This window comes from Parasteatoda tepidariorum, chromosome 1, assembly GCF_982258835.1.
Source record: "Parasteatoda tepidariorum strain Cologne lab strain chromosome 1, Ptep-v5.0, whole genome shotgun sequence".
Lineage (NCBI taxonomy): Eukaryota > Metazoa > Arthropoda > Arachnida > Araneae > Theridiidae > Parasteatoda > Parasteatoda tepidariorum.
Window position 1 is genome coordinate 128,027,452 of NC_141755.1, and position 12,252 is coordinate 128,039,703.

General features: G+C 32.2%; 1 protein-coding gene across 9 annotated transcripts in view; it reads left to right on the top strand.

Annotated features, from left to right (window-relative positions):
* Positions 1 to 12,252, top strand: part of LOC107436625 (multidrug resistance-associated protein 1) — a 158,432-nt gene that overhangs the window by 86,530 nt on the left and 59,650 nt on the right. For all 9 annotated transcript variants that reach the window (XM_071178175.2, XM_071178172.2, XM_071178180.2 and 6 more), the window contains 3 exons: positions 2,956 to 3,165; positions 6,011 to 6,185; positions 10,586 to 10,840. In XM_071178175.2, coding sequence (XP_071034276.1) covers positions 2,956 to 3,165; positions 6,011 to 6,185; positions 10,586 to 10,840 — 640 coding nt within the window. The remainder of the gene's footprint in view (positions 1 to 2,955; positions 3,166 to 6,010; positions 6,186 to 10,585; positions 10,841 to 12,252) is intronic.

Below are 12,252 nucleotides of genomic sequence, written 5' to 3' on the forward strand. Positions count from 1 at the left end.
TAAAAAATAATATGAAATATATTTGAGTATTTTCTCTTTGAGTTGTTTGTTCCTGGATTTAAATGATAATGCAATATTTTTTTTCACTTTTTTTTCTACTTGCAATATTTAAGATATTTGTTTTGCAAGACTTAAGTATATATATATATAGTTATGTGTTGCTGTTATGCACTGCAACTTCATGATACATTTACGCTTTAACTGTTAATATATTTCTTACGCATTGACTGTTAATACATTGTTACTTATTTAAAGCTATTTTTAGCAAAAAATGAGTCCTATTTTATAGATAATAATAGGTTAAATTCTCAACTTAATGATTTTTCCATTTTAAACCCTTGTTATGGGGCTAGTGTATGCGTAAACAATTATTTTTTAGTGTATGTATTGAAATTAGTTCATATATCATTCAAAGAGAAGATAAATGTTCGAATTAAAAAAAGAATTCTAGTCTGTTAGCAAATTTGTAAAAATTGCCCCCACTAGCCCCTTTCTCCCCTACTTTTTCTAAATAAACATACTTTTTTTTTGGTCCAAACAATTCAGAAAGATTCTCTCTAAAAATCTGAATAGTCTGTGCAATCTAAAAAAATGTTTTACCAAAATAATTTAATCGTGCTTAAAAATATGCGTGGGGAAGAGAAGTTATAGATAATGTAAACCTTCATTTATGGAAAGGTACCTCTCCATAGAATCAGGTTAACATGTCTTATATACTTGTGAATTGCAATTATGTAGTGGTAGATACTTTTTTTTTCTCCCTCCAAGGCCCTAGGCATGTACCTAGGTTATGAAAAACCCTTAACCATATAGCTCAAGACTTGGCCACTAGTTCAGCTCCACTCAAGCCAAGGAACGGGTCCAGTCTGTGGTAAGTGGTAGATACAAGATACACTTTCTTTCCTTCCAGACGCGGATACGTACCTAGGTTAGTAAAACCCTTACCCGTATAATCCGCATCTGGCCACTACTTCCAGCCAACCTCAATCAATTATTTAAAGTTTCAAAAGAAAGGAGGTTAAAATTTTGTTTTCAAATATACAGAAATATTAATTATAGTTTAAACAAGAATTTTTTCTCATATATATGACATATAGAAAGTGACAATAAATGAATTTTGAAAAGTAAATTAATAAAAATTTTTTTTTTTTAATTCTCCATTAAAATTTTGATTTTTAGGTATTAAATAATAAAAGAAAGTAATTAAAATGTTATATTAATAAATAAAAAATTAAATAGAAAAGATATGTACAATATTTACAACATATAGGTAAGCATTCCAAAATATATAATTTTTTTTTTTTTTTTTTATATTTAAAATTTTAGAATATTATTATCAGAAAGAAAATTCATTACTAATAATAATTTGGTTTTAAGTGCATTGTTAGTTATGAATTGTTCTTGCCAAGTTGGCAGATTAGTGATATTCGATGCACGAGTACGCCATGAAGTTGTATAGATGCATTCAGTAAGATAGTGTTCTGGAGTGCCCAGAAGGCTGCACGTGCAGTGATCATTATCTGAGATGTTTAGATATTTAAAATAACATGGAAAAGGACCATGCCCAGTTAGAAACCAGATTTCTTGTTTTGATGGTATTGTCTTAAGATAATCTACTTTATTAATAATTTTATATAATCTTCTTCCCTTTTCTGAATTGTTCCAATAATTTTGCCAAATTTGTGATAAAGAGTTCTGAAGTTGATTCTTCAGATGTGAGATCGGGAAGGGATATGAGTAATTTTGTTGTTTAGTTGTCGATAATTTAGCTAGGGCATATGCATTTTCATTACCTGTTCTGTCATTACGTGCTTTAATCCATGAGATAAATATATTTGTATTAAGGAGTAATTTTTGTATTTTAGCCGAGAGTGAATTTTTCGTGCCTGGGTTGATTACAGAGTATAGTACTGATTTAGAATCCGACCAGATTGTATATTTTTTAGATGCCATGAATGAAGTCTGTGATTTTAGCTAGGGCATCTGCATTTTCATTACCTGTTCTGTCATCATGTGCTTTAATCCATGAGATAAATATATTTGTATTAAGGAGTAATTTTTGTATTTTAGCCGAGAGAGAGTGAATTTTTCGTGCCTGGCTTGATTACAGATTATAGTACTGATTTAGAATCTGACCAGATTGTATATTTTTTATATGCCTTAAATGAAGTCCAGAATTTTATCTGTGATAGAATTCGATGAATGGGATGCCACTAGTTGATTCATTGCTGTTTTGTAAGTAGCTGGGAGAGCTGTATTAAGATCACCATACTTTTTGAGTGCTGATCGTGACAGCTATATTAAGTTCACTGTTGTGGTCGCTCCTGTGTTGCCTTTAGCAGTAGAGTGTATACCTTGTATGTTGTGTGTGATCGAAACTGAGTGGGAACATCCTTGATGATGTCACAGTCACAAGTAGCAAGACAACTGTTCAATGGGGACCATCCATTGAAGTAGGAGTGCTCAAATAGAAGTGGACATCACTGTCAAGATAGGCATGTTCATAACGAAGTAGGAGTTTCTGTCAAGGTGGGCATGTTCACATTACGTCTGAAGATCACCAATGTGAGGAGAGAAGTTATAGATAATGTCAACCTTTATCTATGAAAAGCAACATAGAATCTAGTTAAGATGTCTTATATACTAGGGAATTGGAATTGTATTTTTGTTGTGGTAGATACACTACAGTATGAGTGCTCTTAATATTGTTTTGTTGTATTGAAATTCCCCATATCTTTGATACCATTTAAGCAACAAAAAAAGTATAAATAAATAAATTATAAGTAAAAATTGTTGCATACTATTTTAAAACTTTTATATTCATAGATAATTTCTATGCATTTTTGTTTATTTTTAAATTAATTTAATAATAATCAAAAATGTTTTGAGTTTGTATATGAATTTAATTGTGTAATTTTTAAATTAAAAAAAATGTAATGTGATTCTGCATTGCAGGACCCACAAGACTACTTCCCTGAGTGAAGATGTAGGAGAAGAGGAGACCAAAGTGGATTTCATTCTTCATAATGGTGTCCAGAATCAGTCTAAGAAGAGAATCAACATAATCAGATCTTTAGCTAAAACCTATGCTGGATATTTTATATTTGGAAGTATAAGTAAACTTGTCTATGATTTACTTCAGTTTGCAAATCCTATCATTCTTAGGTGAGTGACTTCTCTTTAATTTTGAGATTTTTGTGTGCTTTGCCAACTGAATAATACTTTCAGGTTTTGAAGATCAGGTTGCTAGACTTTGCAGAGCTATAGGCAATACATTTTGCTTGACCCATTAAATATTCTCTTTTTGTAATGCTCTTAAGAAAAATTTTGCCTATACTTTTAAAAGAGCCGTGCCTATGAGTTTGATTCCGCCGGTCTAGTAAATGGTGACTGATGCACGTTAAATCTGTCGGGTTGCAAAGTCCTCCATGTTCCCATAACAAATCAATACCTCTGTGGGTACTGATCCAGGAGTTTCCTTGTCTTCTGGATTGGTTGAAAATGGCAAGGCTACGGAGTTGAACTTTAGTAGTCATAAACCAAAAATTGGGTTGTCTGTTCAACGACGGTTATAAAATAAAATAATGAGGTGACCTGGGTCCAATCAAAGAGATAGCTGGCTGATTCAAATCCTGCACCCAGATCGCACCGACCTCAGTTCTGAGATAAAATATCTTCAGTGGTAGAGAAATCATGGGTTAGAGTCCCCTTGTTGTCAGGCAAACCGTGGAAGGTCTTCCTGGTTTTCTTATCCATGTAATGCAAATGCGGGTTAGTTCCATTAAAAAGTCCTCCATGAAGGCAAAATTCTCCCTATACATGATCCAGACGTTCCCTTGTCTTCTGGATTGGGTTCAAAATTACAAGGCTACGGAGCTGAATATTGGTAGAAATAAACTTAAAATTGGGTCGGCTGTTTGACGATGGTTTTAAAATCAAATATACTTTTGTAATAAATATAATTATTTTTTAAAATTTTATTTTCTAAAAAATCTTTCTATTTTAATACACACAGGGTGAGTGACTCTTAGTGAGAAATTTTGCATTTAAAGGCCCTTTTTAAGTTATCACTTAGTAATAAATACGCACAGTATTGCATTAGTTATCATTTAATAATAAATATTATTTAATAAGAATTATATATAATTAATAAACATAGTTTATTTATTATATTTCATTTCTAAAAGCAAATATTTTTCTATTTCCCCCCCCATCAAATTTTGTACTTTTGTTTAATTTTTATATTTAATCTGAGCAACACTAGTGGCTCTTGCAAATGAAGAATTAAATTTAATGGGAACTTATTAAATTTATCTTCTCAGAGTGTTTATATAAATCTTATATTTTAATTTTATGATTTTGATTTACATACCAGAGATCTGTCCAGGGCAAATATACTACCGTTTAGCGGTACCTTCACAAATTCAATTTTAGTAAAAACGGTAGTTTTACAAAATACGTTTAAAAAAGCAAGTTCTCATGCAAACCCTAATCTCATTGCAATCTATGGAAAAGAGCTTTTCCGCCGGAAGAAAAAAGCTTTTTAAAAGAGCTTTTAAAAAAGGTCAGATAGTGCAATGTGGTAAGCCTAACGGGTTGCTTACGCCATATCAAAGCGGGCGTTTTCCGCTGAGCATTTTTTTAAAATGAAGCGACGAGCCCTCTCTAAACTTCACAGGTAGTTAAAATTCTAACATTATTCTAAACATTCAAACATTATCTTAAATACTATCGTAAATTTATTCTATCAAACCTTTACTTTTCATGAAATTTTTTTTTTCCTCTGAAACTTTTTTCTGTATGACCTAGTTGGAAATGTTCTCATAATGAAAATAGCTTTTAGTGATAGTACTGTTAAATGCATGTTTTTATTAAAGTCAAGTTGATATTTAACTATGGACAATGATTTTTATGGAATTTTAAGTTTGGGTACCTACAAATGTAAGCCCAAGATTTTACAATAGCAAAATTATTTTAGAATATATGGGGAAAAATGTATCGAAATTTACCAGTCATAAATAATTTTTAATGGTAGTGACAATTTTTGAAAATATTTTCTTACCTTACCCTATTTTTGAGTTGATTTTTTAATATTTTTAATTTTCACAAATGAAAGTCTTAATATTCACAAAATAGGTACATCTCAAAAAAACTTTGACAGACCCGTGCATAAGTTTTTTTTTAGTGGGTAATGTGGAGACTTCTCATTTCATTTATCATTATCTTCTTCATTTATCATATAAGGAACTGTTCATATGTTTAACTTAAAGGAGATTTGCTTATTTATGCTTGTAAAACAATGCTCACCCTAAAATCCTTTTATTTAAAATTTTTAAAGTGGCAAAAAATTTGGAATTCTGCAGCATATTTGGATTCTGCAGCATATTTCACTGCAACTAATATCTTTCTGCAAGATACTTTTAAAAATAACAAATATACATATTACTAATTTAAAGTAACAGAAGTGTCAACCACAATTTTTTTTTTAAATCAAATAAAATATTTTTTAAAATTTAATATGTAATAATTTTTTTTTCTAATATTATAGGCTATATTCTTGTATTTTGTAGGGGGTAAACAAACAAATTGCAATTAAAAAACTGGGTCCTAGGTTCTAGGCTCAATGAAATCTTTTCTAACTTAATAAGGCATTAAATTCAACCTTTCTTTCAATGAAATTAAATGTCATGTAATCAAGTGTATAATTAAAAAGCAAACAAAGTTCTAGTTAATAAAGGCATAGAAATTTGCCTAATAATATTTTTGATTGAGTGACATCTTAACGTGGCCCTTGTAATTTAATTATGTTCACACAAATAGAGATCATATGTTTCTTATTATTCATACTATTATAAATCATAAAATATGAATCGTATTTAAGTATATTCTTTCGGTAGTAAAAATGATTTTCCCAACTATGTATTTAAAAGAGAGGATATTTCATTTAAAAAATTGTTTTATTGATTTGTTTTTCTTAAATTATTCTTTGAAACTTTCCTATAATTTCTAGTTTGATTATAAATTTTGTCAAATCTGATGAGCCATTATGGATGGGCATTTTCTACGCTGCTTTGTTTTACATAAATGGTCAAGTACAGTCTCTGATTTTGGGTCATTATTTCCAGTCTATGTATGTACTAGGAATGCGTATTCGAACATCTTTAATTACTATTATTTATCAGAAGGTGAGTTTTTTATTTCAATTAAATTTTCTTCAACAATTTTTAAGAATTTTAATAATTATTATATTGATGTAAATATTTAAAAAAAAAATTCTAAGATAATTATTGATTGTTAGCATAAAACAAAAAAAAAAATTTTACTACTGGTCTGTGATCAGTTTTAGCATTTTCGACAGTGGTCATTGTATAATATGTAGCCATTTTTTTTATAAAATTGAGAATTCTAAACAATTAAAAAACTTGATATTAATAAGATATTTCTTTTGAAGCACTTTTTTTAAAAAAAAAACTTTTGTAAACAATACAAGATTCATTTCTATTCAATGACTCATTCTATTATCTTTTCAAAGAAAAATGTGGTCTATTTCTTTCTTACAAAAAAACAAGTTCAAAGCCATGTAGAACCAAAAACAAACTTCAACATAAAAAGAAATTGCTAGATGCTTAAAACTAAAATAATCCTGGATACGATTAAATAAATAATAAATTTAGCTTCAATAAATGATTTAGACTTCTGAGCAGGGGCCCCCATCAGGGGGGAAGGTGGGCGCACGATGCGTCCACTTAAAGCTTGGGGGGGGGGAATTTTTACACGAAATAAAACGAATTGTTTGGGGGGGAGAATTTAGACGAGAATTTTTTTTTAAGTACATAAATAAAAGAAGCAACTGGCAATGCAAACAAAGTAGCACTATTTCGAACAAACTAACATGGAAGGGGGAAGTTCGCAATTTTTTTTTGGGGGGGGGGATGGGGCCACTGCTAGTGAGAATTGTATTTCAGCACCCCTCCTCCAAATTCTCACATCTCTAAAAAGTAAAACAATTAAAAAGAATTAAAGTCTAGCAAGATAGTTTATGAAAGTTTCAAGTTTTTCAAATTTGTCTCTAGGTAAAGCTTTAGTGGACTTACCAGTTAACTGTTCATTACTGTTGAGATTGTGGGATTATTAGTTATCAACCATGTCAACCTACATCTATGAAATGGTACCCCACATTGGTGTCCTGGACGTGATGTGAACATGCCTACCTTGACAGAAACTCCCACTTCGATGTATTGTCCTCATTGAACAGTTGACTTGCTACTTGTGACTGCGACATTTAGCGCTGTAGCTACTCAGTTTCAATCATACACAACGTCGGCCTGTATACACTTGACTGCTAATGGCAACACAGGAGCTATCAAGACATGAACTTAATACAGCTCTCATGATCAGCACTAAAAAAAAGTACGGTGATCTTAATACAGCTCTCCTGGCTTATCACAAAACTGCAATGAATCAACTAGTGGTATCCGTTCATCGAATTCTATCACTGATTAGATTCTGGTGGGGGAGTACTGTAGTATGTCTACCACAAAATTGCAGTTCCAATTCACTGGTATATAAAACATGCTAACTTGATTCTATGTTGCTTTTCATAGATGAAGGTTGACATTGTCAAAAACTCCTCTCCCCACATTGGTGGCCCGGTATAGGTAAGTCTGTACAACTCAAGGTGATTAAACAGACTGTCCCAGTGCCACCAACCAATACAACACATAAAGGGAGATCTGTAAGCTTCCTCATCATTAGCAAAGTTATTTTGCGGAGGGAGTGTGCAGCAAGAAGCCGAGCCAGTTTAGTGATAAATGAACATTTTCTGGAAGCTCTTTGCAGTTTTACACTGGTACTTCTTACATGTATAGTTGGAATCTAATAATGATGTGTTTGGTGCATTTTTGATAAACAGTTTTTTTTATTGCACTTTGATTATTAAAAGAAACACCATATGTATCATGCATTGATGTTTCTCCTATGTCACGTAACAATTGGCGAATCCACACAATTTCTTTAACAGCTGTAGATGTTGCTACGTATTATGATTCTGTGGTCAATGTTGATACAGAAGATTGTCCTATTAGTACACCATGTTATGATACCACTTGATAACATGGTAACATATCCAGTGGTAAATTTTCTGGTATCTTAACGTCAGAGTGAGATAGAAACTTTTCTGATATACTGAATACCATGATGTGTAGTCGCTGTTAAATATTTTGTAATTATTTTTGCACCATTGCAATGCATTTTGCTATAACCATTTCGAAACCTACGAACTATTTTTAAAAGATTTACAGCATATGTAATGCATGTGTTAGTTGAAATCCAACAGTGATTAATAGTGATCCAATAGCTGCGCGATACAGTACACAAATTACTTCTGAAATTATATCAGGCTTAGATGGTAGAATAACATTAGAATCTGCTGCAATTTTGACTGCATTACAATCTTCAAGGTTAAAAAAACTTAACCTGGTAGTGTGACAGGCCTTACAGGGCCAAGGCCTACTATGCTCATCTCAATTTTCTTGACCTCTGGGCTCTGGTGTGCAAGAGCAGACGCTGCAGTTAGGTGGTCAGCTCACTGCGAAACCTCCAGTGTTTAGTTCCCAAGCATGCTCGGTACTCATTTTATCGACATAGGGACAAAAAGTCGAGACAACCTTGCCCCTATTGTTGTGTTTTTGTCAGAGAAAATTGTCACTTCGTTAAGTCATGAAAAATTCTTGGAATTATTTGTGAAAAGTCATGAATTTGAAAATCTGAAATGTAGCAGATCATAACGTTTAGGAATTCTTAAATTTTATTTCTATGTCTCAAACTATGGGATTCCCATACCTGCCAACTTTCAATCCTTTCGAGGATGATTTTTCCCAGTGGTAGTAAAATTTAATTTAAATTACAATTTTAGGCAGAAACATGCACTTTATTTTGAAAAAGCTAATGCGGACTTTCACGATAATGTTACATATTGATATATATGCTTAATTTTAAAAAAATAGTGGTGGTCAAAAAGATTACAAAAATAAGTTTATAAATGCAAGAAATATATAGAAAACATACATTTTACTACCACTTTAAATATAGAAATAAAATTTTACTCCAAATGCGTAAAAGTTGACAGGTATGGATTCCTTTTCATGTGGTTCATTCAGTACATCATTTGCATTTTCTACTGGATCAAGCTCAATTTCATAATCAGTGAACTTGATATTTAAACTAATCAGATGAAATTGTGGATGAAGCTCTGAGTTTGAGCATTCATTAAGTAAATTTCTTGAAACTTTTTATAGTTTTTGATGCAAGAGTCGATGACGTGTTGAATTCCTATCATATCCAATTAAAAATTGTTTTAACCCCTTTGGGAGAAAGTTTCTAATGCAATTGCTCTGTTACACAAAGATATGTCTCTCTGAGCCTAAAATTTTAAAGTACTTTAGTGTTTACCAGTCCACAGTTTGTATGGACTAGATTCAGGGGTCCGACGTGTCGGCCCACAATTCTGTGATATACACAGCTGTGTTTGTGGCATCAGCTATGTTAACTATAACTTTTTATTAACTGTTTCATGCTTCTGTAACTCTTCAGGTTATTAAATGTGTTCGTTCGTGCTCATCTATTTAATTATTAGTTAAAAGATACACAGTGTTAATTGCTTCAGTCCACCAAAACAAAGGTAATTTTTATGATCTAGAAATTTCCATCATGTTTCTCCCATTCTGATTGGGAGTGTAAGGAGATTTAATGCTTTTTTTTTTTTTTGAATGAAATCTTTAAAATCATGATTTATGTTCACCGTTCTCAATGCTTTTATTCTTTGTGATTGTTTATTTTCACACAGAGAAACTATTTTTTTTAAAGTTATCTTATAAAAATACATCGGAAACACATCCACTCAAATCATCTTTAAAAAAAAAGTGACCTACTGATGTTGTTTACATTGGACCACACAAGTCAATGCGGATTAGCTCACCCGGTTTTATAGCTTTATATTGTCTATGACTAAAGGATAGTCTATGCTGTTTGCCATAGTGACAACCCTAACAATGAAATTTATCAGATTCGATGAAAGATAATTTTCGAAAGTGCATTTTCGATGAAACAGGTGGCAATCTGGTAGTGTCTGACAGACAATTCTTTAATTGTCATTTGTTACATTTAGTCACCTTGTAGCCACTGGTGACCCATAACTTCGACCTGCAAATGTTACGATTAGAAGAGAGAACAAGTTTCTTATGGGGAGCCCTAAATCACACAGCAATTATTTTATGTTTGAATGATACTTTCTAGTCTAATGATAAAAATTATTCTATACAATGTATACATACAAAGGAGGTCCCAATTTAAAATAAAAATAAGTATTTTGAAGTGTAAATTTCTAATCACGCTCTTCAGTAAGAAAGTTCATAAGCTCTGAGCTTCACTTAATAATAGTCATAGACAATAAAAATTTCTTTAAAATTTTTGATAGGTTTTAAAAATTTTGAACATCTATTTTTTTTTGTTCTTGAAAATCGCCTGTATCGACCCATGCAGAAGGTAGTGAATTTCAAAGTAATGTAATGATTTTTTATCTTTTTAGTCTCTGGTGATGTCATCTGCTGCCAGGAAAGAATTCACTGTTGGTGAAATAGTGAACCTGATGTCTGTGGATTCTCAACGATTCATGGATCTCATGATCTACATTAATCTCATCTGGTCAGCCCCACTTCAAATCATTGTTGCTCTTTTCATGCTCTTCAGGATTCTTGGATACTCTGTGTTGGCAGGATTTGGCATGTCTCTCATCCTCATCCCAATCAATGCGGTCATTGCACAACAAACAAAAAAGAGACAGGTACTACTATCTTCTCCTTCTGTCTTTAATAGTGATGGCATTCCTTCGTATAATCCCTCCAGATCTAGAAACTAGTAACAAGGCATGTGATTTTTTTTGCAGAAAGACCAGTGGCGTAGTTTTGGGGGAGGGTTTGGGGAACAAAACCCCCTCCAAAATTAAACATTACTTGACTAATGAGATATTGTATTGTAAGTGAGATGTAGATATATATTGAGTGTACAAATTAGTTCAGTCCGTTTTTTTGTGGTCAAAAAGGAATTTATTTCAGAACAAAATGAATAAACAAATTAATCACAGTATTGTCCATCCCTGGCTACTACTTTTTCCCATTTCTCTGGCAATTTTTGAATTCCACCGTGAAAAAATGTCTTGTCTTTTGAGGCGATCCAAGTTAGGAACCAATTTTCGATTTCTGCAAAAGAAGTGAACCGGTGACCTGCCAAATCGTGCTGCATCCGTCGAAGCAACCAGTAATCAGAAGGAGCAATGTCCGGTGAACACGAGGCCGACCGTTATCATGCAGAAGAATAACTTTGTCATGTCTTTGCTCGTTGTATTCTGGCCGTTTTTCTCACAATGCACTGTTCAAAGAAATCAATTGTAGCCTGTACCGGTCACCCGGCCAGATTATAGCAGATCATAGTATACAACATCATTCACCATTTTTCATTCAGCATTCCCCATTCTTGAAACGTCAAAACCATTCCCTACAGTATTTATCAGTTGCAGCATTGTCACTATAAACTTCTACAAGCATTCAATGTGCTTCAGCTGCACTTTTCTTACAATTAAAGCATAAACATAAAACCTCCCGCAAATGGTGCTTAGTTACCACAAAATTTTACATATTCAACAAAGTAAAAAATAGGGTTTTTGTATGAAGCTCAAGGTGATATAAATAGAATATTATTGACAGATGTCTAACCTCTCTGAAACCACCGAAACCAGCTGCCGCTATGAAACATTCATAACAGCTAGAGCCATATTTTGAAAACGGAACTGGTTTGTACTCCTAATAAAAAGGTTTTCATTATTCATTTTTTTGTAATTTAAACGTTAAGAATATATATATATATCTTAACCAATAAGCCCCCTCGAACATACTACTACGTCACTGCTCAAGACCATTGAATTATGGACTTCCACGAACCAGAATCCGACGAAATTTTCACCTCAATTTTAAATTTAAAGAATTAAGGTCTACCGTCTAGAATTTAAATTTTGAAACCTTCACTAAATCGCGTAAACATGTTTTTAAACACGTGACTCTTCCGCAATTATAAATTTTGGTTTGTCGGGTTTTCATAGTTTTATAATTTTTGAAACTATGCCGGAATCCTCTAACATTGAGATTCATATTCACGCAATTTTAATATCCAACATCGATTTTCGTATTTACTTAATTTAAA